Source organism: Cryptomeria japonica, chromosome 1 (assembly GCF_030272615.1).
Source record: "Cryptomeria japonica chromosome 1, Sugi_1.0, whole genome shotgun sequence".
NCBI classification, from domain to species: domain Eukaryota; kingdom Viridiplantae; phylum Streptophyta; class Pinopsida; order Cupressales; family Cupressaceae; genus Cryptomeria; species Cryptomeria japonica.
In genome coordinates this window covers 105,591,804-105,611,546 of record NC_081405.1, presented here as the reverse complement: position 1 = coordinate 105,611,546, position 19,743 = coordinate 105,591,804, and the positions used below count along the sequence as shown (strand labels likewise).

The 19,743-nt window shown below is 37.0% G+C and overlaps 1 protein-coding gene across 2 annotated transcripts in view; it reads right to left on the bottom strand.

Moving 5' to 3' along the window:
* The window catches only part of LOC131040649 (enhanced ethylene response protein 5), a 128,291-nt gene that overhangs the window by 18,655 nt on the left and 89,893 nt on the right, over nucleotides 1-19,743 (bottom strand). For both annotated transcript variants that reach the window (XM_057973605.2, XM_057973604.2), the window contains exons 8-9: nucleotides 6,502-6,563; nucleotides 6,142-6,229 (exon numbers count right to left, since the gene is read on the bottom strand). In XM_057973605.2, coding sequence (XP_057829588.1) covers nucleotides 6,142-6,229; nucleotides 6,502-6,563 — 150 coding nt within the window. The remainder of the gene's footprint in view (nucleotides 1-6,141; nucleotides 6,230-6,501; nucleotides 6,564-19,743) is intronic.

Sequence of the window (19,743 nt, the reverse complement as noted above, 5' to 3'; positions counted from 1 at the left end):
AGTGGTGATAGGAAGTACTTGTCATGGTCAAGTCATTCCTGCATCTTTTGATTGCTCATCTTGCTTTGAAGTAGTATCATCTTCCTTACATATTTGCAAAACAAAGCAAGTATAGTATCGAATACATAACATATGATCTTCACACAAATTTTGTTTTAAATTGACCTCACTCTGATTTTATGTGGTTTTTCACTAAATCTGATCAAGAGGAGGCTAATAATAATCAATGAATTCACTGCGTGGAAGACAGATTTAATGTCTAAGGGTAAATCGGGGCTGTCTAATGATGAAGTCCACTAGTTGATATGTCTCCCAGCTGGCTACATTCGCTCCCTCTTGCTGTATGATGAATTCGCCTTCCTAAAACATCAGATCTGTATTTTTAATGTCTTATTTCACCCTTGTGCTGCAGCAGCTCAGCTATGTTTTGATGAAATTCGCTCATGTATTGATTAAATTCGCTACCTTGCTGAAGAAATTCGCTAAGTCTGCTCTCAAATTCACACTTGGAGAGAAGAATATGTTTGAATTAGTGGCTAAAATGAATATTTTGACCCTTTCTTTATAGGCGCTTTAGGGTAAAAGAGGTGTCTCTTCCCATAAGGCTGACTTGATTTAAAATAACAAATCACCTTTCCCATGCTGGCCAACTTCACCTCTTGCCAAAATGCTTGAATTTGAGGAATTCACTCAAAACAGGGGGCAAGGTACATGATTTCAAAGATTCGCTCCATGTCCTTAGCAAGGTACATGCCTTCATGAAAAAGTTTGCTCCATGTCCTCTCCAAGGTACAAACAAGGTCAAGGTGAGAAATTCGCTCCATGTCCTCTCCAAGGTACATCAATCCTTAATTCGCTCTAGGACCTTTGGGAGGTACACAACCTTGGTAAAAAATTCACTCTTGACCCTTGGCAAGGTATGGGAGCTAAATAAGAAATTCGCCTTAAGTCCTTAGCAAGGACATGACTTGGAAATTCGCTCTAGGACCTTAGCAAGGACATGACTTGGAAATTCGCTCTAGGACCTATGGAAGGACATGGCTTAAAATTCGCTCTAGGACCTTAGCAAGGACATGACTTGGAAATTCTCTCTAGGACCTATGGAAGGACATGGCTTAAAATTCGCTCGAGGACCTTAGCAAGGACATGACTTGGAAATTCTCTCTAGGACCTTAGCAAGGACATGACTTGGAAATTCTCTCTAGGACCTTAGCAAGGACATGGCTGGAAATTCGCTCTAGGACCTTAGCAAGGACATGACTTGGAAATTCGCTCTAGGACCTTAGCAAGGACATGACTTGGAAATTCGCTCTAGGTCCTTTGGAAGGACATGGCTTAAAATTAGCTCTAGGACCTTAGCAAGGACATGACTTGGAAATTCGCTCTAGGACCTTTAAAAGGACATGGCTGGAAATTCGCTCTAGGACCTTAGTAAGGACATGGCTTAAAATTCGCTCTAGGACCTTAGCAAGGACATGGCTTGGAAATTCGCTCTAGGACCTTAGCAAGGACATGACTTGGAAATTCGCTCTAGGACCTTAGCAAGGACATGGCTGGAAATTCGCTCTAGGACCTTAGCAAGGACATGGCTTAAAATTCGCTCTAGGACCTTAGCAAGGACATGACTTGGAAATTCGCTCTAGGACCTTTAAAAAGACATGGCTTAAAATTCGCTCTAGGACCTTTGGAAGGACATGGCTTAAAATTCGCTCTAGGACCTTAGCAAGGACATGGCTTGGAAATTCGCTCTAGGACCTTTGGAAGGACATGGCTTAAAATTCACTCTAGGACCTTTGGAAGGACATGGCTTGGAAATTCGCTCTAGGACCTTAGCAAGGACATGACTTGGAAATTCGCTCTAGGACCTTTGGAAGGTACATGATCTTAAAAAATTCGCTCTCAAGTCTCTGCAAGGTACATAATTTGAAAATTTTTCTCTCAAGCTTGAGTGAGGTAGAGGGTCAAGGTACTTAGGCAAATTTTGCTCCAGCAAGGGAGCAAGGTACTTATCCTTAGGAAAGACTCTTGACTTAGTCATTTCACCTGACTTTGTCAGTTTGTTCAATCCTCAAGTCTTTCACCCATGAATCATTCTTGCAACATGCTTGATGACTTACTTCACTCCACTCAAGAGACCAACCTGACATGATGACCCTCTAGCCACTTAAGAAACTCTATCCCTTCAATGCAAAGATTAATAGCAAATACTCTAAGACAACCTAGGACATAGAAAAAAGTGGGGGTTCCCATTTGCAATGAGGCGATGTGTGAATACCTCACAACAACTTCAATTTCATCCGATGTAGTAGGTCCATTTGTCGGTGCCGAATACTTAGTCTCCACAGCCTTCCAAGTCTTGTAACTCAGAGAAATCAAATATCCTCGCATCTTTACTTTCCTGGAACTATAGTTGCATCCTTCAAAGGTAGGGATAGTCAATTTATGTGTCATCGAATCTCCTCGAGCGGTTAGTCTCACTTTCTAGGAACCAAAGGTCTGATACCAATTGTTGAATGATGCGAACAACTGAGAAGGGGGGTGAATCAGTTGTCAATTAAAATTTAACTAATTACAAAAAAAAATCTGACAAATATAGATTTCAGTTTGCATAACCATGAACAAATGATCACATGAAAAAAGAGTACACACAAGAGACACCAGATATGACGGGGAAAACCCAAGGAGGGAAAACCGTGGAGAATGTTAGTTCTCAAAATAAAAACACTTGTTAGGGTGACACTAGTTAAGGTGATTTTTACAAGATGGCTCACTCCCAGAACTGCTCACTGTAGGTGGGCTCGCTGCCCGACTAAAACTGCCAGAAAAAGAAGGGCTCAATGCCCAGAGGAAGAAATAAAGAATTCACCACAAAGGCACAACTGCCACTCTACTACAATGTCAGAAGAAACCTTAGGCTCACTACCACCAATACCAAACAGCATTAGCACACAACCACACTGATCAACCACTTCGCATCAAAGATAGATCTTCCTTTTACAATCAACTTCCTTCTACAAATCCTTCTATATATGTTTCATTACAACCATTCTTTATATATACAAATCTCCAAAATAGATTTTTCAAGTCGGCAAAGGAGATAATAAACCATAATTCAAAAATAGGTCTTCACTAAACATTCCCGTGGTGGAGGAATAAAAAGTGGACCACACCACAATGCAACAACACGTTATCCAAATGGCGCAATCACCAGACTAAAAAATAGGACATCCAAGGTTAACCGGACCAGGTAAGAAGACTTTCGGAGGACAACAATACGTGTCTAATCAAAATAATGAAGATGTATGCACTAGAAGCATAAAACCAAAAACGCAACAAATGAACTAAATATGCGGAGCAATACACAGCTCTACAAACTCTATCAGACAAGTATCATCAGCATAGCATAGACTTTCGGAGAATACCTTCCAGACCACCAAACCACAAAACAAGAATCTCAAAACAATATCCAATAATGTGCCAACATATCATGAATATATCTGCAATAAGTCCGAACATCCAGAGACAACCAAAGCATGAAAAACAAAATCAGTATGTTGACATCAATGACAACCATACTAAAACATCAATATCTTCACACTTGCAACAAGGATAAGACATGGGTTAAGAAGGATAAACATTACCATTGAGTACATAGTGAGGAGAAACCCTATTAAATGATTCCACCTTATTTTGTTAACCAATATAAACTATAAAGAACCACCATTGTGTGAGTGCTTGTGAATATAACATAATTTGCAACTGAAATTCATCAGCTGACCCTATTTTCTAGGACTTCAAATCCAATATTCAATATGTTTTGCATTTGCTTTCAGTGAATACTGTAGGAATACACCACTAAGTTCTTTCAAATTCTGTTATATTTGAAGCAACAAGCATCACAATAAAACATAATTCTAAGTTGCATGATAAGGTGCGAAAATAAATAACAACATAGATATATAGCTTAATTTCAGTTTTTAACTTGTATGGGTAGATTTCTCTCAAACTAAAGATCATAGCATCAATTACAAAAAGCTATCTACTCATTTTGGCAAGACTGCTACTTTTGCTATCCATTATATGAAGAATTAAAAAAAAAATTACCCCATGGATGTCCTAGTGATTGTTGGATGGAAATGAAATGTCCTCTTGCCATCCTCGGCATTTCGGACCCAACAAGGACATAGCCCCACAAAGGGATGACTTCTCTCCTTTTTGTTAATGTTTGTAGCTGCAAGAGATTTCTACTTTTTGCGATGGTTGTATAACCGTCTTGTTGATATCATGTCTTACCTTTTATCAGCTCATTTATTTTGTTCAATTATATTGTATTTTGCATTCGATTCTTTGGTTCCTCCAACCTGGAAGTGTAATGGATCATTTGTTAACTGGCACCGACCATTGGGTTTAATTAAGGCTCCATGGGAGTGACGTACTTGATGGCTACATCTCCTGCCTTTATCACATTTCTTCCGTCAAGGGGTATGGTGGTGTCTTTAGCTGTGCGACTCTTTTTGGTAACTGTCTATGAAGCAGCTTGTATCGTAACCACCACTAAGCTTGCAGCATGGGCTCTTCGACTTCCATCACCCTTAGATATTCTTGGAGGCTTGAACATGTTATTTAGATATGTTGCAGATTATTTTTTTTGGGTGTTAGCGCTCGCGTGAAGTTCTGAGAAGAGAATATATTATATATTTGTTTATCCGTGTGGTGGTTCTGATCTGATCGTATCTCCTTCACCAATCTTTTATCTTCTTCTGTGATTCTGCATCATCGCTGCCTCCTCATATATTATTGATGTATGAAAGTCTATGTGCCGGATATATGGTAGAAGTCTTCACTCTTCTGAGATGATATTGCCTTATGATGTTGATTGTTAAAGTGTTAACAATCTTGTTCAGTTCATTGCCTGTTAAGCTCAAGACCATTGTATCAGATTTGTTTTAATAAAGTTAATTTTTGTGTGGCTGGGTTTTTCACCCTCAGGTGGAGGGTTTTCCCAGGATAATTTTTTTATCTTCCTTGTTCTTGTGAGTTTTTTTGTGTTTCAGATTTCTGAGTTTTGTCTTTCAGGTTCTAATTTTAACACTTTTTGGGGACACCATTCTTGGCAGAGCTAGGGAAACATCCAGGCATCCCTTGACAGTCCTAGAGACATTAGCGGATCACGATGGTTTAAAAACAACTTAAATTTGAACAAAAAACAGAAAAATGATTTACTCTTTGGTATTCATTTTGTGAAGCAAAAGTTAAAATGTAGACAAGGGTATTGCTGATCAGAGGCAAGGAATAAATTACCATAAAAAAACCATCAACGAAAGTTGAGGAGATACTAAATGGAAAGCAAATTTTAAATTTCATCTTACTGGTGGTCAATGGTTTACCAAGCAAGAGCTTTGTTCTAGGTAGACGTTAATTCAACATTAAACTACTAGCATGCAAGGCTGCCCACGAAATTCAATCTTAAACTACAAAAGTATGGGAAGATTCGCACAAGTGTCAATAAGACATTCCTATCCTATGCTTTTCACAGGAAATACATTGAACCAAAGAAACTTATTTTTTGTTAAACATTGTATTCGATGTGTCTACAAGACAAGCCGAACTACACCAACCAAGTTAAATTCAGTAACACAATCATAATTGAATCTGTTTCTGACTGACATTATGGGCTCCTGTTTATATTTCTAGTAAATATATTTAAATGTTCAATTTTTTTAAATTCAACTTCTTTTTGTTTGCCTAAGTTGTTTTCAGGTACTTCTAATTCATTTTTATTCCCTGAAACTTGAAACACTGTTTAAAAGTGTGTTAATAAATTTTAAAATATTCACAAAACTCATTAACAGATTCTTGAACAATATCCTTGAAAAGCCAAGACACAAACTCTAGCAATGCCATGAATATTAAGAAACTTGTCATTTACAAATGTAAAAACTTCATTATATTTAAATCACTTTTTTCCAAAAGTATATCCTTGCAACACAATGCATAAAACTTATTAGAACACAGCCTTATTATTGTTAATGAGAATATTAACATAGATTAGTAGAACAATAACTTCAGCATTCTCACAAGCAATTTCAACAAGAAAAGACAATTTCTTATTGAAATTCATACTCTCTGAAAATGACTGACCTCATGGAGCTTATACTTCTGAAGAAGCCATTCTTTAGGCAATATACCAAGTGAAAGCTTAACAGGAACAAGGTACTTAAGAATCATCCTGCTTACAACAAATGGATATCAATTAGCAAAACCAGTTTCATGAAACAATACAATGCATAAAAAAAGATATTCTATACCTTGTTACGTGCAAATAAAACAGAGGAAATTTCCAAAAGAGTAAGATTATTTGGTATGGATATAGAGCTACTACTCAATGTTTCTCTTCACATTTTCTCCAAGCAATGTTCATTTTGTTTAGAATGGCACTTGTGGACTATATCCTATCCTAAAGTAGAACAATCTACATGAGCTGGCACACCTGAATCAAACCTTATGTTTGCTTTATTCTGAGGATCGCAATGCACTAGCGCATACATTAGTTTCTGATCTGCCTGTTAGGCAAGGAAAACAATACATTTCACAGATATTAATTATTTGAGTAAATCAAACATTTGAAATACTGATGGCAAAAAGGAATAAAAGATCTTATAAAGGAAAAGCATCCAAATTAATATTCTAAACAGAAACAATGCACTAAATTAGAAAAACATTGAATTTCGTCCATACATAATTGAAGTTTGACCTGGAAAAGATTTGTGGAGTCTACAAAGAATAAATTTATTCCTATATTGAATTCATCTCTATTAAGGAGTATCATTTCGACCTTGGTAAAACTTACAGATGATTAAATCCAGCCTGGGTTTTAGAAACCTTGAAGCAATACAAAATGAACAGTATTATATGCCTACACTGCACATATCCCCCTACAGACTTAAAGTTTAGCATTGAAATAAAACTTGGGGCTGAAATGATTCAAATTAAAAACATGTTATGAATACAATATTAGAATTACAATATACCTTATGATGATGATTCTGATGATAACTTTTAATGTCCTTTAGACCAAATTGGTCTATAAGACTTTTGATTTGCATCATTTTATTTAATCATGTACTTATGTGTCTTTTGATTTCACCATTAAAGTATCATCAGAGTTGCTCTTGTTATTTCCATTCTTTGAATTATACACGTCCAGGAGCTCTCCCTAGCTAGAAGAGTCCTCGTGTTGGAATGAAGATTAAAATACTAATTATAGTTTCAATGTTTCATCAATGTTATTTTAGAATATCCATGTGAGAGGGAATGCTTACAATGACCACTGTTTCACAAAAACTTTATGGAGTTATTAATCAGAGATCTCATCAAGATTGATACTGGCGTCACACAGTCCCTTAATGTTACTCCTAAAGAACATTGTTATATTAGTTTTGGGGATATGGATTTCAGGTAATCTCCCCCCTAGAGATACTTGGGTTTACCCCTGAATTAGGATGTTTATGTGGCCTGTTGGAAGTGTTAGTTTTAAGATCAGATGTGAAATAAGCAGAAATACAGAAATGATAAACACTTTAACACAGCAAGTATCCTGGGAAAACCCTCCTTCTCGAGGGAGAAAAACCCAGCCAATAATATCTCTTATATTATTGAATAAATAATACAGAAATCTGCATTTACAATATGGCCAAACTCAAGGTCGATTAATGATGAATAAGGGCACTTCTCCTAGGTGCGAAATACAGCAGATGTAGATCTCCTTGCTGAATATCGATCTGAAGCAATATGATAATATGCTGAATATTATCGATATTCTCCTTGAGTGCGAACTGCTCTTCTATGATGCAAACTTGTCTTCAATGTGTTGGATCTGACTTCAATTGAATTGAATCATCAAATGAATAAGGATCGCCATCCTTATATACAATTCATGGTGCCTCTTTATAATAGTTCGCCTCAAGAGAGACGACTTTTCAATAATAAATGGTGCGACCTCTTGTCAAGTCGGCTACAATAAAATATTGTTTAAATAGAGGCAGTGCTTCTCTTAAGTCAGCCTCATACAAGGATATAAAAATGAATTATTATTATTATTTAAGTGGAGGCGCCACACACAAGGGTCGGCCTCATGGAGAAAGATCTCTTGCCGCTACATAACAACACTCCCTCCTAGCTAGGGAGATATTTTTCCTTGACACTTGTAATGGCTACACCCATTAAAGAAAAGAGTATCATGGAGTGTCTCAACATGATATCATCATGGAGTCGCTCAACATGATGTCCACCATGGCTACTCCCATGAGTGGAAGAAAACAAGTGCACAAGTGCCCATCACGGAGTCACTCAACGTGATGTCGTCATGGAGTCACTCAACGTGATGTCGTCGTGGAGTCTCTCAACATGACGTCCACCATGGCTAAACCCAGAGGGTGGATAAACACAAGTACAAGAGAATCATCACGGAGTCTCTCAACGTGATGTCCACAATGGCTAATCCCATTGGTGGAAAGAAACACATCGTCATGGAGTCACTCAACATGACATCCACCATGGCTACTCCCAGAGGGTGGAAAGAACCACCTCTTCGTCTTAGAGATGGACAAGGGCTTTCACCTCAATTTCTCTGTCTCAGAGAAAAAATGCATTAACAAGAGCTAACACCTCAGATTTTTCCGTCTCAGAGAAAAAATGCATTAACACAGACTTCATGATGATGTGACTCCCTCTGAAGCTCCAAGTACTTGCATCAACCTCCAGACCTCCTCATCCAAAATTGTCTGCAATGCTTGCCTTAGAGGAACGGTTTCCAACGCATACCTCTGCCACTACTAACTTGCGAGTGTTTAGGATTGTCCTTCTCGACCTCATCCCAGATCACCCTGTTCTGAATAGGTTTGCGGAGCTACCAATGTCAAATCCAGATTGATTGTCTTGTGCAATTTTGTTCTCTGCAACTAAAGAGGTCTTCCAAGGACTTAGCACCTGGCCTTGCAACACACCCACTTAGCTAACACCTTCACTTCTCCTCAGTGAGTCGCTCTCGATCCTAGAGACATAGGACTTCATTTTGTTGAGTACATAACTCCCTCTTGATCCCTGCCTCGATACAGAGATTACAAAAGAAAAATTCCTCTAGAAGTGAACTCCTTCATTGAAGAATCTCAGAACCTTAGTCCTCTTCTCAGACATGTCATTGTTTTACTCAACTTGCTCCAATAGCAAGAGTCATAGACTGCAATTCCAAATCAGGAGGACACGATTTATGTGTACCGATGCTTAATGTCTTCATCCTTCTTAATCATCTTTGCTGATGCAAACTTTCCATCCAAGGCTGACCTAATCAAAGCACTTTGAATAAAAAATCGCTAAAATGGTTGTGATTAGGTACTGATTTCTCCAAATGGCTTTAGGTCCAAAATTGATCATTTCATTTGATCAATTTAATATTGATATTGCTTCTACCTCTTTATTAGCTTCTCATTCAAATTCTTTAATCTTTCGTTGGACTGTTGGCATACCAGAGTCCTGTTATTAGATATTTAGAGATAGTCTGTACCAGCTTGGGAAGTGTGAGCGAATACCAATGAGGTAATGTGGTGGCTCATCACTACACAACCTCGACATGCCTCGTTGTTGATCTGGCACAATCATCCCAATTTAGGATCATCCCATCATGCTCATGATAATACTCTTTACTCAAGGGTAGCCATGAAAAGTCAAATACCATGCAATGCTGGTTCAAAGTAGACCAAGCATAACCACCAAAAGATGTCTCATCTAAGGTGATGACGCTCGAGAGATCACCCGGATCCCATATGCAAGCACAGTGTCAAACTTAAATCAAAGAGTACAAATTCTCTTCAGTGCGAGTTGTATCACCTTCAAGATGATGACAAGTAATTTTCTGAGACATAGGAAACAACAAATCTGAAGTCTTCTCATACCTTGGACCACAAACAAGACGCTCAACCTCTTTTGCTGAAAGAGAATTAATTGAGATACCTGCAGCATCTTCATTTTTGTGACTCAAACCTCCCGTCTTAGGGCTGACCAAGTCATTCATTGATCAATGGCTAACCATTAGGTATTTTAGTGGATGATTTGGTGTATCTTCCTTCAATTTGGGCTCTTTGAATCTGATAAGTGATGCCTTTTCCTTCTTGACTTCATCACTATATTGTAGCCACATGCAATCATTAGAAGTAATAAAACATCTTCTATTACCGAAGAACTTTTTGCTTCCAACTTGTATGTTGGGTCCCTTATGTTCTTGCTCAATGGTGTCTTGCGATTCTAAATTTGACTTATCTCTAGATGGGACCTTTGCCTTGACCGAAGCTGCTGTGCTTGTGGAGACGATTTCGCTGATGTCTTTGGAATCGCAGGATAAGATGAGATAAAATTGTTATCACGAAAATCCCCAACCTTCAAATGACTAAAATTCGATCAAGATTTAAATCGCTTAGTGTCTGGAATAGCATCGCTTATGTCAAAATAAGAATCGCTGATGCATAGAGATGAAATTGCTGACATCGAATTAAACTCAAATCGCTGATCCCTTAAGATGAACTTCCTTGGCATCAAGGATCATAGTCACTGCCTCCAGATTGATCAAGATTGTTTGTAGTCACCAATTGCTTGTTGTATGTAATTCGATATCAGAGAATCAGAACAAATCGCACCAACAATTTGATCAACAAAGTGATCAATTTGTAAAATAAGAAGGCATCGAATCACAGGCTGATCGCCAAATTGCTAATATCGCTGATGAAGTCATAGCATGTCTGAGATAAATCGCTTATGAAGGTCACAATCGCTACCTTATATGACCAAATCCTGAGCAAACCTTGAATCATTGCATCTCATATATAGTCGCTCTTGCCAAAAATAAGAACCACTTGTTCTCCTTCAAGGAGCCATTATTCAGGTGAAGGATGCAAATGAAAAAAAATCTGATAATGTCCTCCCTTGAAACGCCTAAGGTTTAATAATAACCCTTATTGATATCTTGACTGAAGTATCAAATTCAGATCCAGATCCAGCGTTTTGCCTCTTCCTCTCAGGAACCTTCACAACTTGAAGGCTTCCACTGCTTAGCCAAATCTGATCAGATCTTTTCTAAACTTGGCTTTGATACCATGTTGGTTTTATGATCAGATGTGAAATAAGCAAAAATACAGAAATGATAAACACTTTAACACAGCAAGTATCTTGGGAAAACCCTCCTCCTAGAGGGAGAAGAACCCAGCCAATAATATCTCTTATATTATTGAATAAATAATACAGAAATCTGCATTTACAATATGGCCAAACTCAAGGTCGATTAATGATGAATAAGGGCACTTCTCCTAGGTGCGAAATACAGCAGATGTAGATCTCCTTGCTGAATATCGATCTGAAGCAATATGATAATATGCTGAAGATTATCAATATTTTCCTTGAGTGCGAATTGCTCTTCTATGATGCGAACTTGTCTTCAATGTGTTGGATCTGACTTCAATTGAATTGAATCATCAAATGAATAAGGATCGTCATCCTTATATACAATTCTTGGTGCCTCTTTATAATAGTTGGCCTCAAGAGAGACGACTTTTCAATAATAAATGGTGCGACCTCTTGTCAAGTCAGCTACATTAAAATATTGTTTAAATGGAGGCGTTGCTTCTCTTTAGTCGGCCTCATACAAGGATATAAAAATGATTTACTATTATTTAAGTGGAGGTCCCACACACAAGGGTCGGCCTCATACATGGATTTATTTAAATGGAGAAAGATCTCCTGCCGCTACACAACAACAGCAATGTAAATGATGTTCAATTTACGTTCAATATGCAAGTTATATTCTATTTAAAATGATCTTGTTATATATATTACTGAATTAATATATGAATCTGACTATCTTCTTGTTTGTGGCAGGTGAGAGGAGCATTTGTTATTTTCTATGTCCTATCTCACGAATGCCATTCAATATAAGTATATAACAAATGGGGTACGATCAAGCAATGCCTTGATCGGTCATGACCGATCAAGACATTACTTGATCGTGCCTCTTTGTTAATACCAAGCAAATGCATGTTCATTGTTAATATCAATCGATGTGTAAATACTTTAACAACCGATGACTATCGGTGTTTGCACAATACTAACAGCCAATAGTTATAGGCATGTGGTTAGCCTTAACAGCTGATAACTATCAGTGTAGGCTTAACAACCGATAACTATCGGTAACCTTTATCATGCCACCCGATATATTGAAGCATATACAACCCGATATTAATCGGTATTTTGATTAATCATTTATTTATTATCAATTATGTTAATCGATACAAATCGGAATGCAAGATTTAGTAATCGATGAACATAAACAAAAGATATAGTATGATTATCAATGTTAAGGGTTTGATCGAACTGAATAGGTTATTTATATGCAAATGTAGAATGGCTATCAAAGAGGAATTAATTGCTTGAAGGTTTTATCATAGTTATCGATATGATAAATGATTGAATGAGAGACTTCATTTATCTCTCATTCAATCATTTATCTTACCGAAGCTATCATGCATTAACACTCCCTCTTAGCTAGGTAAGATGAATGTAAACAATATATTCAAGCATCACAATTCAAATGATAGTTAGCATTTTAGGCATTCTAGAAAATCATACCACCTAATCACATGATATGAAGTATCACCTAAACACGTGATACCGAAGTCCATCACGTCAATCTTGTGATTAATAGGATATCACTTAAGCATGTGATATCAGTATTGCCTACACACGCAATACTTAAGGATAATCATATGAGGAGGATTAACTTCTCATCTTATCCAAGTTGTGATATGTGCACTAACACTTTATACAAATGTTTTATCACAACACAATCATGGCACATCCATGACACACCAGAGATCCAACATGATAACTGGTTTGGACATTATAAGATCGTCACCTTATAATGTCTCCATACAAGTGTTCATTATCTTGAGAGATCGTCACCTCTTAGGTATGAACCCAAGGGTAAAATCCAAAAATGTCCTATCATGACAAAGAGGTTTACACAGTAAACATCTTATAGATATGCAAATACAGATTACAAAGCAGATTACCTTTCTATCATACCTAAACCTTTTCTAAAGTGATCAACCTTCACTCTAGAAAGAGGTTTGGTCAAAATATCTGCAGTCTGATCTCCTGTACAAACATATTCTAGTTGGATTGCATTCCTATCTACCATATCTCGCACATGGTGGTATGGAATCTCAATATGCTTGGATCTGTCATGAAACACTAGATTTACTTAAAGTTTTATGCAGCTCTGGTTGTCACAGTGTATAACAGTGGGTTTCATAGGTTCTCCAAACAACCCCACAAGCAACTTCCTAAGCCATACTGCCTCTCAGGCAGCCATAGAAGCTGCAATGTATTCTGCCTTGGTGGAGCTTTGAGCAACAGAAGACTGCTTCCTGTTGATCCAAGATATCATAGCGGAACCTAGATTGAAGCAACACCCTGAAGTGCTTTTCTTGTCTGTCACACTTCCAGCCCAATCTGAATCTGTAAATCCATGTAGGTCTATATCAACTTTCTCATATTTGAGACCAAGGTTTAGGGTACCTTGTAGGTATCTCATAATGTGTTTTACTGCAACCAGGTGTATCTCCTTCAGTTCACACATAAACTAACTTAGAGCATTAACTGCATAACAGATATTTGGACTTGTATTTACCAAGTACATCAGGGACCCAATCATCTGTCTGTATTGAGTAGGATCAGTGGGTTGTGACTCTGCTGCTGCTTCTTTAAGTTTATGTAAATTGGTTTCCATAGGAGAGGTCATGGGTCTACAGTTTAGCATTTCGAATCTCTTCAAAATATCCAAGGTGTATTTTCCTTGGTTTAGTATAATGTTGTCAGAATTCTACCATACTTCCAATCCTAAGAAGTAATGAAGGAGTCCTAAGTCCTTCATATCAAATTCTTTGGATAGATCTTTCTTGCATTGATCTATAAGGTGATCATCTCCTGTGATTAATAAGTCATCAACATATAAAATCAATATTAGCATATCACCTTTATTTCTTTTGTAGTAGAGATTAGGATCTGCATCATTTTTGGAGAAGCCTAGTCCTGAGAGATAGGTGTCAATTCTTTCATACTAAGCCCTGGGAGCCTGTTTGAGCCCATAGAGAGCTTTCTTGAGTCTACACACATGAGACTCTGCATCATGAATTTCAAAACCTTCACGTTGCTCTAGGTAGACTTCTTCTAAGATCTCACCATTTAGAAAAGATGTCTTAAATCCATTTGGTGTACCTTCCACCCCTTTGCTGCTGCAATGGCTAATACAGCTCTTACTGATGTATACCTGGCAACAGGTGCAAAAGTTTCTTCATAATCTATTCCTTCCCTTTGTGAGAACCCTCTAGCTACAAATCTGGCCTTGTGGTTTTCAATACTGCCGTCTGCAGCATGTTTGATCTTGAAAAGCCATTTAGATGAAACCACAGATTTCTTAGTTGGCCTAGGAACAATCTCCCAAACATCATTTGTCATAATGGACCGATACTCTTCAAACATGGCATCCTTCCATACTTGATGTTCAAGTGCATCTGATACATTGTTTGGTTCGGCTTTAGAGAGATCATTCATAAGGGCAACATAGCTAGTGAATTTATTAGGCCTTTTGCTTTCTCTTAAGGTTCCTAAAGGAGCAACAAACTTCTGAGCTTCTTCTACAATTTTGGTTGCCCATAGTGGTCTTTTCTTAAGGTTTTCTCTAGGAGGACTTTGAGTTTCACTCATAGTTTCCTCAGGATTCTCCCTTTGAAACTCAAGAGTAGGATCTCTATCTAAGCTAGGGGTGGGGATATAGACTTCAAGATCTAGAGAGCTTTGGGCTCTTTTGAAGGCTAAGTTTTCTTCAAAGATCACATCCCTACTTAGTTCAATATTATTTTGACCAGGTGTATATATCCTGTAGGCTTTGGAGGTTTCACTATATCCTACAAAGATTTCCCTTTTTTCAGAAGGCTCTAATTTTAATCTTTTCTCCTTAGGTACATGAATATAGACATGGCATCCAAAAATCCTAAGGTGGCTTATATCCGGTTTTGATTTAGTAAAGACTTCCTCAGGGGTCTTATCTTCAAGATGAGAGTGAGGACATCTATTTTGAATATATACAGCAGTGCTAGTTGCTTCTACCCAAAGATAGATATTTAGATTCTGATCAAGAATCATAGCTTTGGCAGCTTCAACGATTGTCCTATTTTTTCTTTCTGCTATCCCATTTTGTTGAGGGTTGTAAGGTATTGTTAACTCCCTCTTAATCCCTAGATTTTTACAAAACTCTTTAAATAATTCTGATGTGTATTCCCCCCCCCCTTATCAGTTCTTAGGGTTTTAATTTTGTTTCCTGAGTAGTTCTCTGTTAGTGATTTGAATTCTTTAAACCTATTAAGGATCTCTTCTGATTCTTTACATTTCAAAAAGTAGATCCAGGTTTTCCTAGAGTAGTCATCAACAAATATTACATAATACAGAAATCCCCTCAATGAATTTACAGACATAGGTCCACATACATCAGAATGAACTAACTCTAAAATTTTACGTGTTTTCCTAGTACTACTCTGAAAAACACCCTTAGTATTTTTACCTAGGGCACATCCTGTGCATGCCCTTGAATGATATTGCTTTAGCTTAGGTAGACCTGTGACAAGGTCTCCCATTGATGATAAAGCTTTAAAATTTAGGTTGCCTAGTCTTCTATGCCAGATTTCATTGGCATCTGTAGTTTCATGAATTAGGGCTAAGTTGGGCTCTATGCATAGCTCATACAAATAGCCTTGTCTTTGACCAATTGTTTTAGCTTTCTTCATGGATGAGTTCTTTGGCCAAGCCAATACTTTGTTGTCCATGAAGGTAACTTTGTATCCATTGTCCTCCAATGCTGATATTGAGACTAGATTCCTCTTAATGCCTGGAACATATAGCACTCCTCTAAGTTGTAATGATACACCTAACTTTAGTTTGATGGTGCAGTTTCCAACACCTTTGACAAGGTGTGTAGAGTCATCTCTGATGGTTACCTCCTCATCATTCTCCTCTTTCATGGAGTCTAGTACTTCTCTGAACCATGTGATGTGTCTGGATAAGCCACTATCGATCACCCAAGAGTTCACTTTGTTTGATGCTTGATTTGTGAGTGTTGAATAGAGCACATACTTCTCGGAGTCCTCTTCCCTTTTGGATTTTCCTGTTTTGGCAAATGTGGCTTGTTTAGCTCTTTCTGGACATTTGGCAACATAGTGCCCAAATTTGTCACATCTGTAACACTGAATTTGAGAGAGCTCCTTCTTGAAGGAGTTCTTGCCGTGACGACCTTTTCTCTTCCTAAATTGCTTCTGCTTGCCTTTCTTGTTTGAGTTCGTATTTAGAACTTGAAGATCTTCATCTATATTCTTTTGTTTGATCCCTTTCTTATTTTGCCTTGATTCCTCTTGGAGACAGTCAGCCTTTAGCCTATCGAATTTTGGGAAGTTATCCCTTGCACTGATGCCTTGGACGAATGTTTCCCAGATGCTAGGCAACCCATCTAAAGCAATGAGGGTTAATTCTTTGCTTTGGATCTCATATCCAAGGGTTGCCAGTTCATCCCTTAGGGTAGATATTCGCATGAAGTAGGCATTGACTGATTCTCCTTTTATCATGGCTATGTGATTTATCTCTCTTTTTAGAGCCAAGGTTCTACTGGCATTCGATATTTCAAAAGCGTCTTCAAGTGCTTTGAACATGTTGAAGGTTGTTTCATATTTCTTTATAATGGGCATAATGTTGTTCCTTACCCCATCAACTATGATTTTGATAGCCTTATCATTTCCTTCTTTCCAAATTGATTTGTTAGGTTTAGTCTCAGGTTCTTTAGTTTCAATCTTTACAAATGATTCAACTTTGTTTTCTTTTAGAATCATTTGAATTCTGAATTTCCATGCGGAGAAGTCGTCACCTCCTACGAGTCTGTCTTCAAATCTGATAGCACTAGCCATTGATAGGATTGTGATGTTGAATATATGCTTGATTTGAATTTTACGTCAAATTGAACAGCCTCGGGTTCAATTTAACTATAGCTCTGATACCATGTAAATGATGTTCAATTTACATTCAATATGCAAGTTATATTCTATTTAAAATGATCTTGTTATATATATTACTGAATTAATATATGAATCTGACTATCTTCTTGTTTGTGGCAGGTGAGAGGACCATTTGTTATTTTCTATGTCCTATCTCACGAATGCCATTCAATATAAGTATATAACAAATGGGGTACGATCAAGCAATGCCTTGATCGGTCACGACCCATCAAGACATTACTTGATCGTGCCTCTTTGTTAATACCAAGCAAATGTATGTTCATTGTTAATATCAATCGGTGTGTAAATACTTTAACAACCGATGACTATCGGTGTTTGCACAATACTAACAGCCGATAGTTATCGGCATGTGGTTAGCCTTAACAGCCGATAACTATCGGTGTAGGCTTCCGCTTAACAACCGATAACTATTGGTAACCTTTATCATGCCACCCGATATATTGAAGCATATACAACCCGATATTAATCAGTGTTTTGATTAATCATTTATTTATTATCAATTATGTTAATCGATACAAATCGGAATGCAAGATTTAGTAATCGATGAACATAAACAAAAGATATGGTATGATTATCAATGTTAAGGGTTTGATCGAACTGAATAGGTTATTTATATGCAAATGTAGAATGCCTATCAAAGAGGAATTAATTGCTTGAAGGTTTTATCATAGTTATGGATATGATAAATGATTGAATGAGAGACTTCATTGATCTCTCATTCAATCATTTATCTTACCGAAGCTATCATGCATCAACAAGGAAGACCTCGAGAATTTTGTTTTCTTAGCTTTATTTTTGTTTCCTCAAAAATCTATTACAAAATCACCAATTTTCAAAAAATTTAAGTTCTAGAAATTAAAAAACAACAATGTGTTAGTTAATTGCAGATTATTTTTTATGCAATAAAATATTTTCATTAGGCAAATGCTTACATTGTAAGAGACGAGAAACAGGATAAACAATTGCCATTTCACAAATCCTGATTTTAAAATTGAGACATGTACACTGGCACACATTAATCTTTGGTTAAACAACCATTCATTGTAATGATGATACAATTATTTGGCAAAAAAAAAGAGCAAATCCAACCAACACAAGCTGTTTTCACTATCCAATAATTCCTATGGATCAAGGAAAACTAAAACCCCTCCATCAATCAACCAGAATTAGTTTGCAATAGGTCTTTACAAAGAGAATTTTTTTACTATGGTGATGAAACCATGGGTGAATGTAGGGAACAGTTTCATAACTGACAGATCGATTGCATAGCTGCTGGTAAATGCAGGGGGTGGTTTCATAACCAATGGATCAGTTGTATAGACGGTTTCATAACTGATAGAACAATTGTGTAACTGCCAGTGAACACAAGGGACGATTTAGTTGCTGCCAGTGCAGTTTGGTAACCATCAGTATTCTTATGTGGTACTTTTCCCTGGAGAAGATTTGCAGGTAGAGCAACAGCAACATAGCAATGTCTCTTCGGTTCTGACATGTTTTGAAAGCCTTACAGTGCAGAAAAGAACATTCCCTGGGCATTATAGATGAGACATGCATCCAATTGTAGGGAGAAGATGTTATGAGTGACTAAGACTGAGTTAATTATACATAGAAGAAGGGTGAAAAAAGTCACTTGTGTGAACAAACAACAAAGAGAACTTATCTTAATTTTTTCAATTATTCTTTAGCCAAAAATTATCAAGGGAGTTGAGCTGTTGCCGAGAAGATGTTATGAGTGACTAAGACTGAGTTAATTATACATAGAAGAAGGGTGAAAAAAGTCACTTGTGTGAACAAACAACAAAGAGAACTTATCTTAATTTTTTCAACTATTTTTTAGCCAAAAAAATATCGAGTTAAGCTATTGCTACTTCCAACTAGTTTCCCCCAGATTGAAATTTTCAAGCTAAAATTTGTGAGCCCATTGTATTGTGATTTCTTCCAATTATTGTTTGTAGTTGCTTATATTCTTAAATTCTGTTCATGTTTTCCAGATCATACTACACTAATTCTAAGGTTTCTAAACAATATAAAAGCATTAAAAACTGCATCTTGAAATTTAAATTCAAGCAGAACTCAAGTTTGTTATTTTTCAAATTCTACCATGTATGTGTTCTTGAGTTTACAGATCATATTGGTATAAAAGCTTATTCTTGAGGAAGATAGTGGGTTGATTTGTACGATGGTGGAATCACATAGTAAGAGAGATTGCGAAAGAAAGCGAAGAAAATCTTTCCAAGAGAATGATTGCATTAGAAACAAGCATCAAAAGAGGAATGAAGTCCCAAGATGTCATTGTCATGCAACAAAAGCTCTAAGCTAGCATCCATAGATAAGGTAGATCATGACTTACCACAAAATTTAGCATAAGAGATGAATTTCATTTAGGTCTGAAAGAAGAATTCATGGGTGAAAAATATCAGCCTCCAATAGTAAAAGCAAAATCTGAACAAGCTCCTTTCAAAGTTGAAACAAAAGTGAAAACTAAAAAGTTTTGAAGAACAAATAGATGCTAACTTGCTAGATAAAGGGAGAAATCAAATGGACGTTTATTTTAGAACACATAATATTAATGAGATACGAAAAG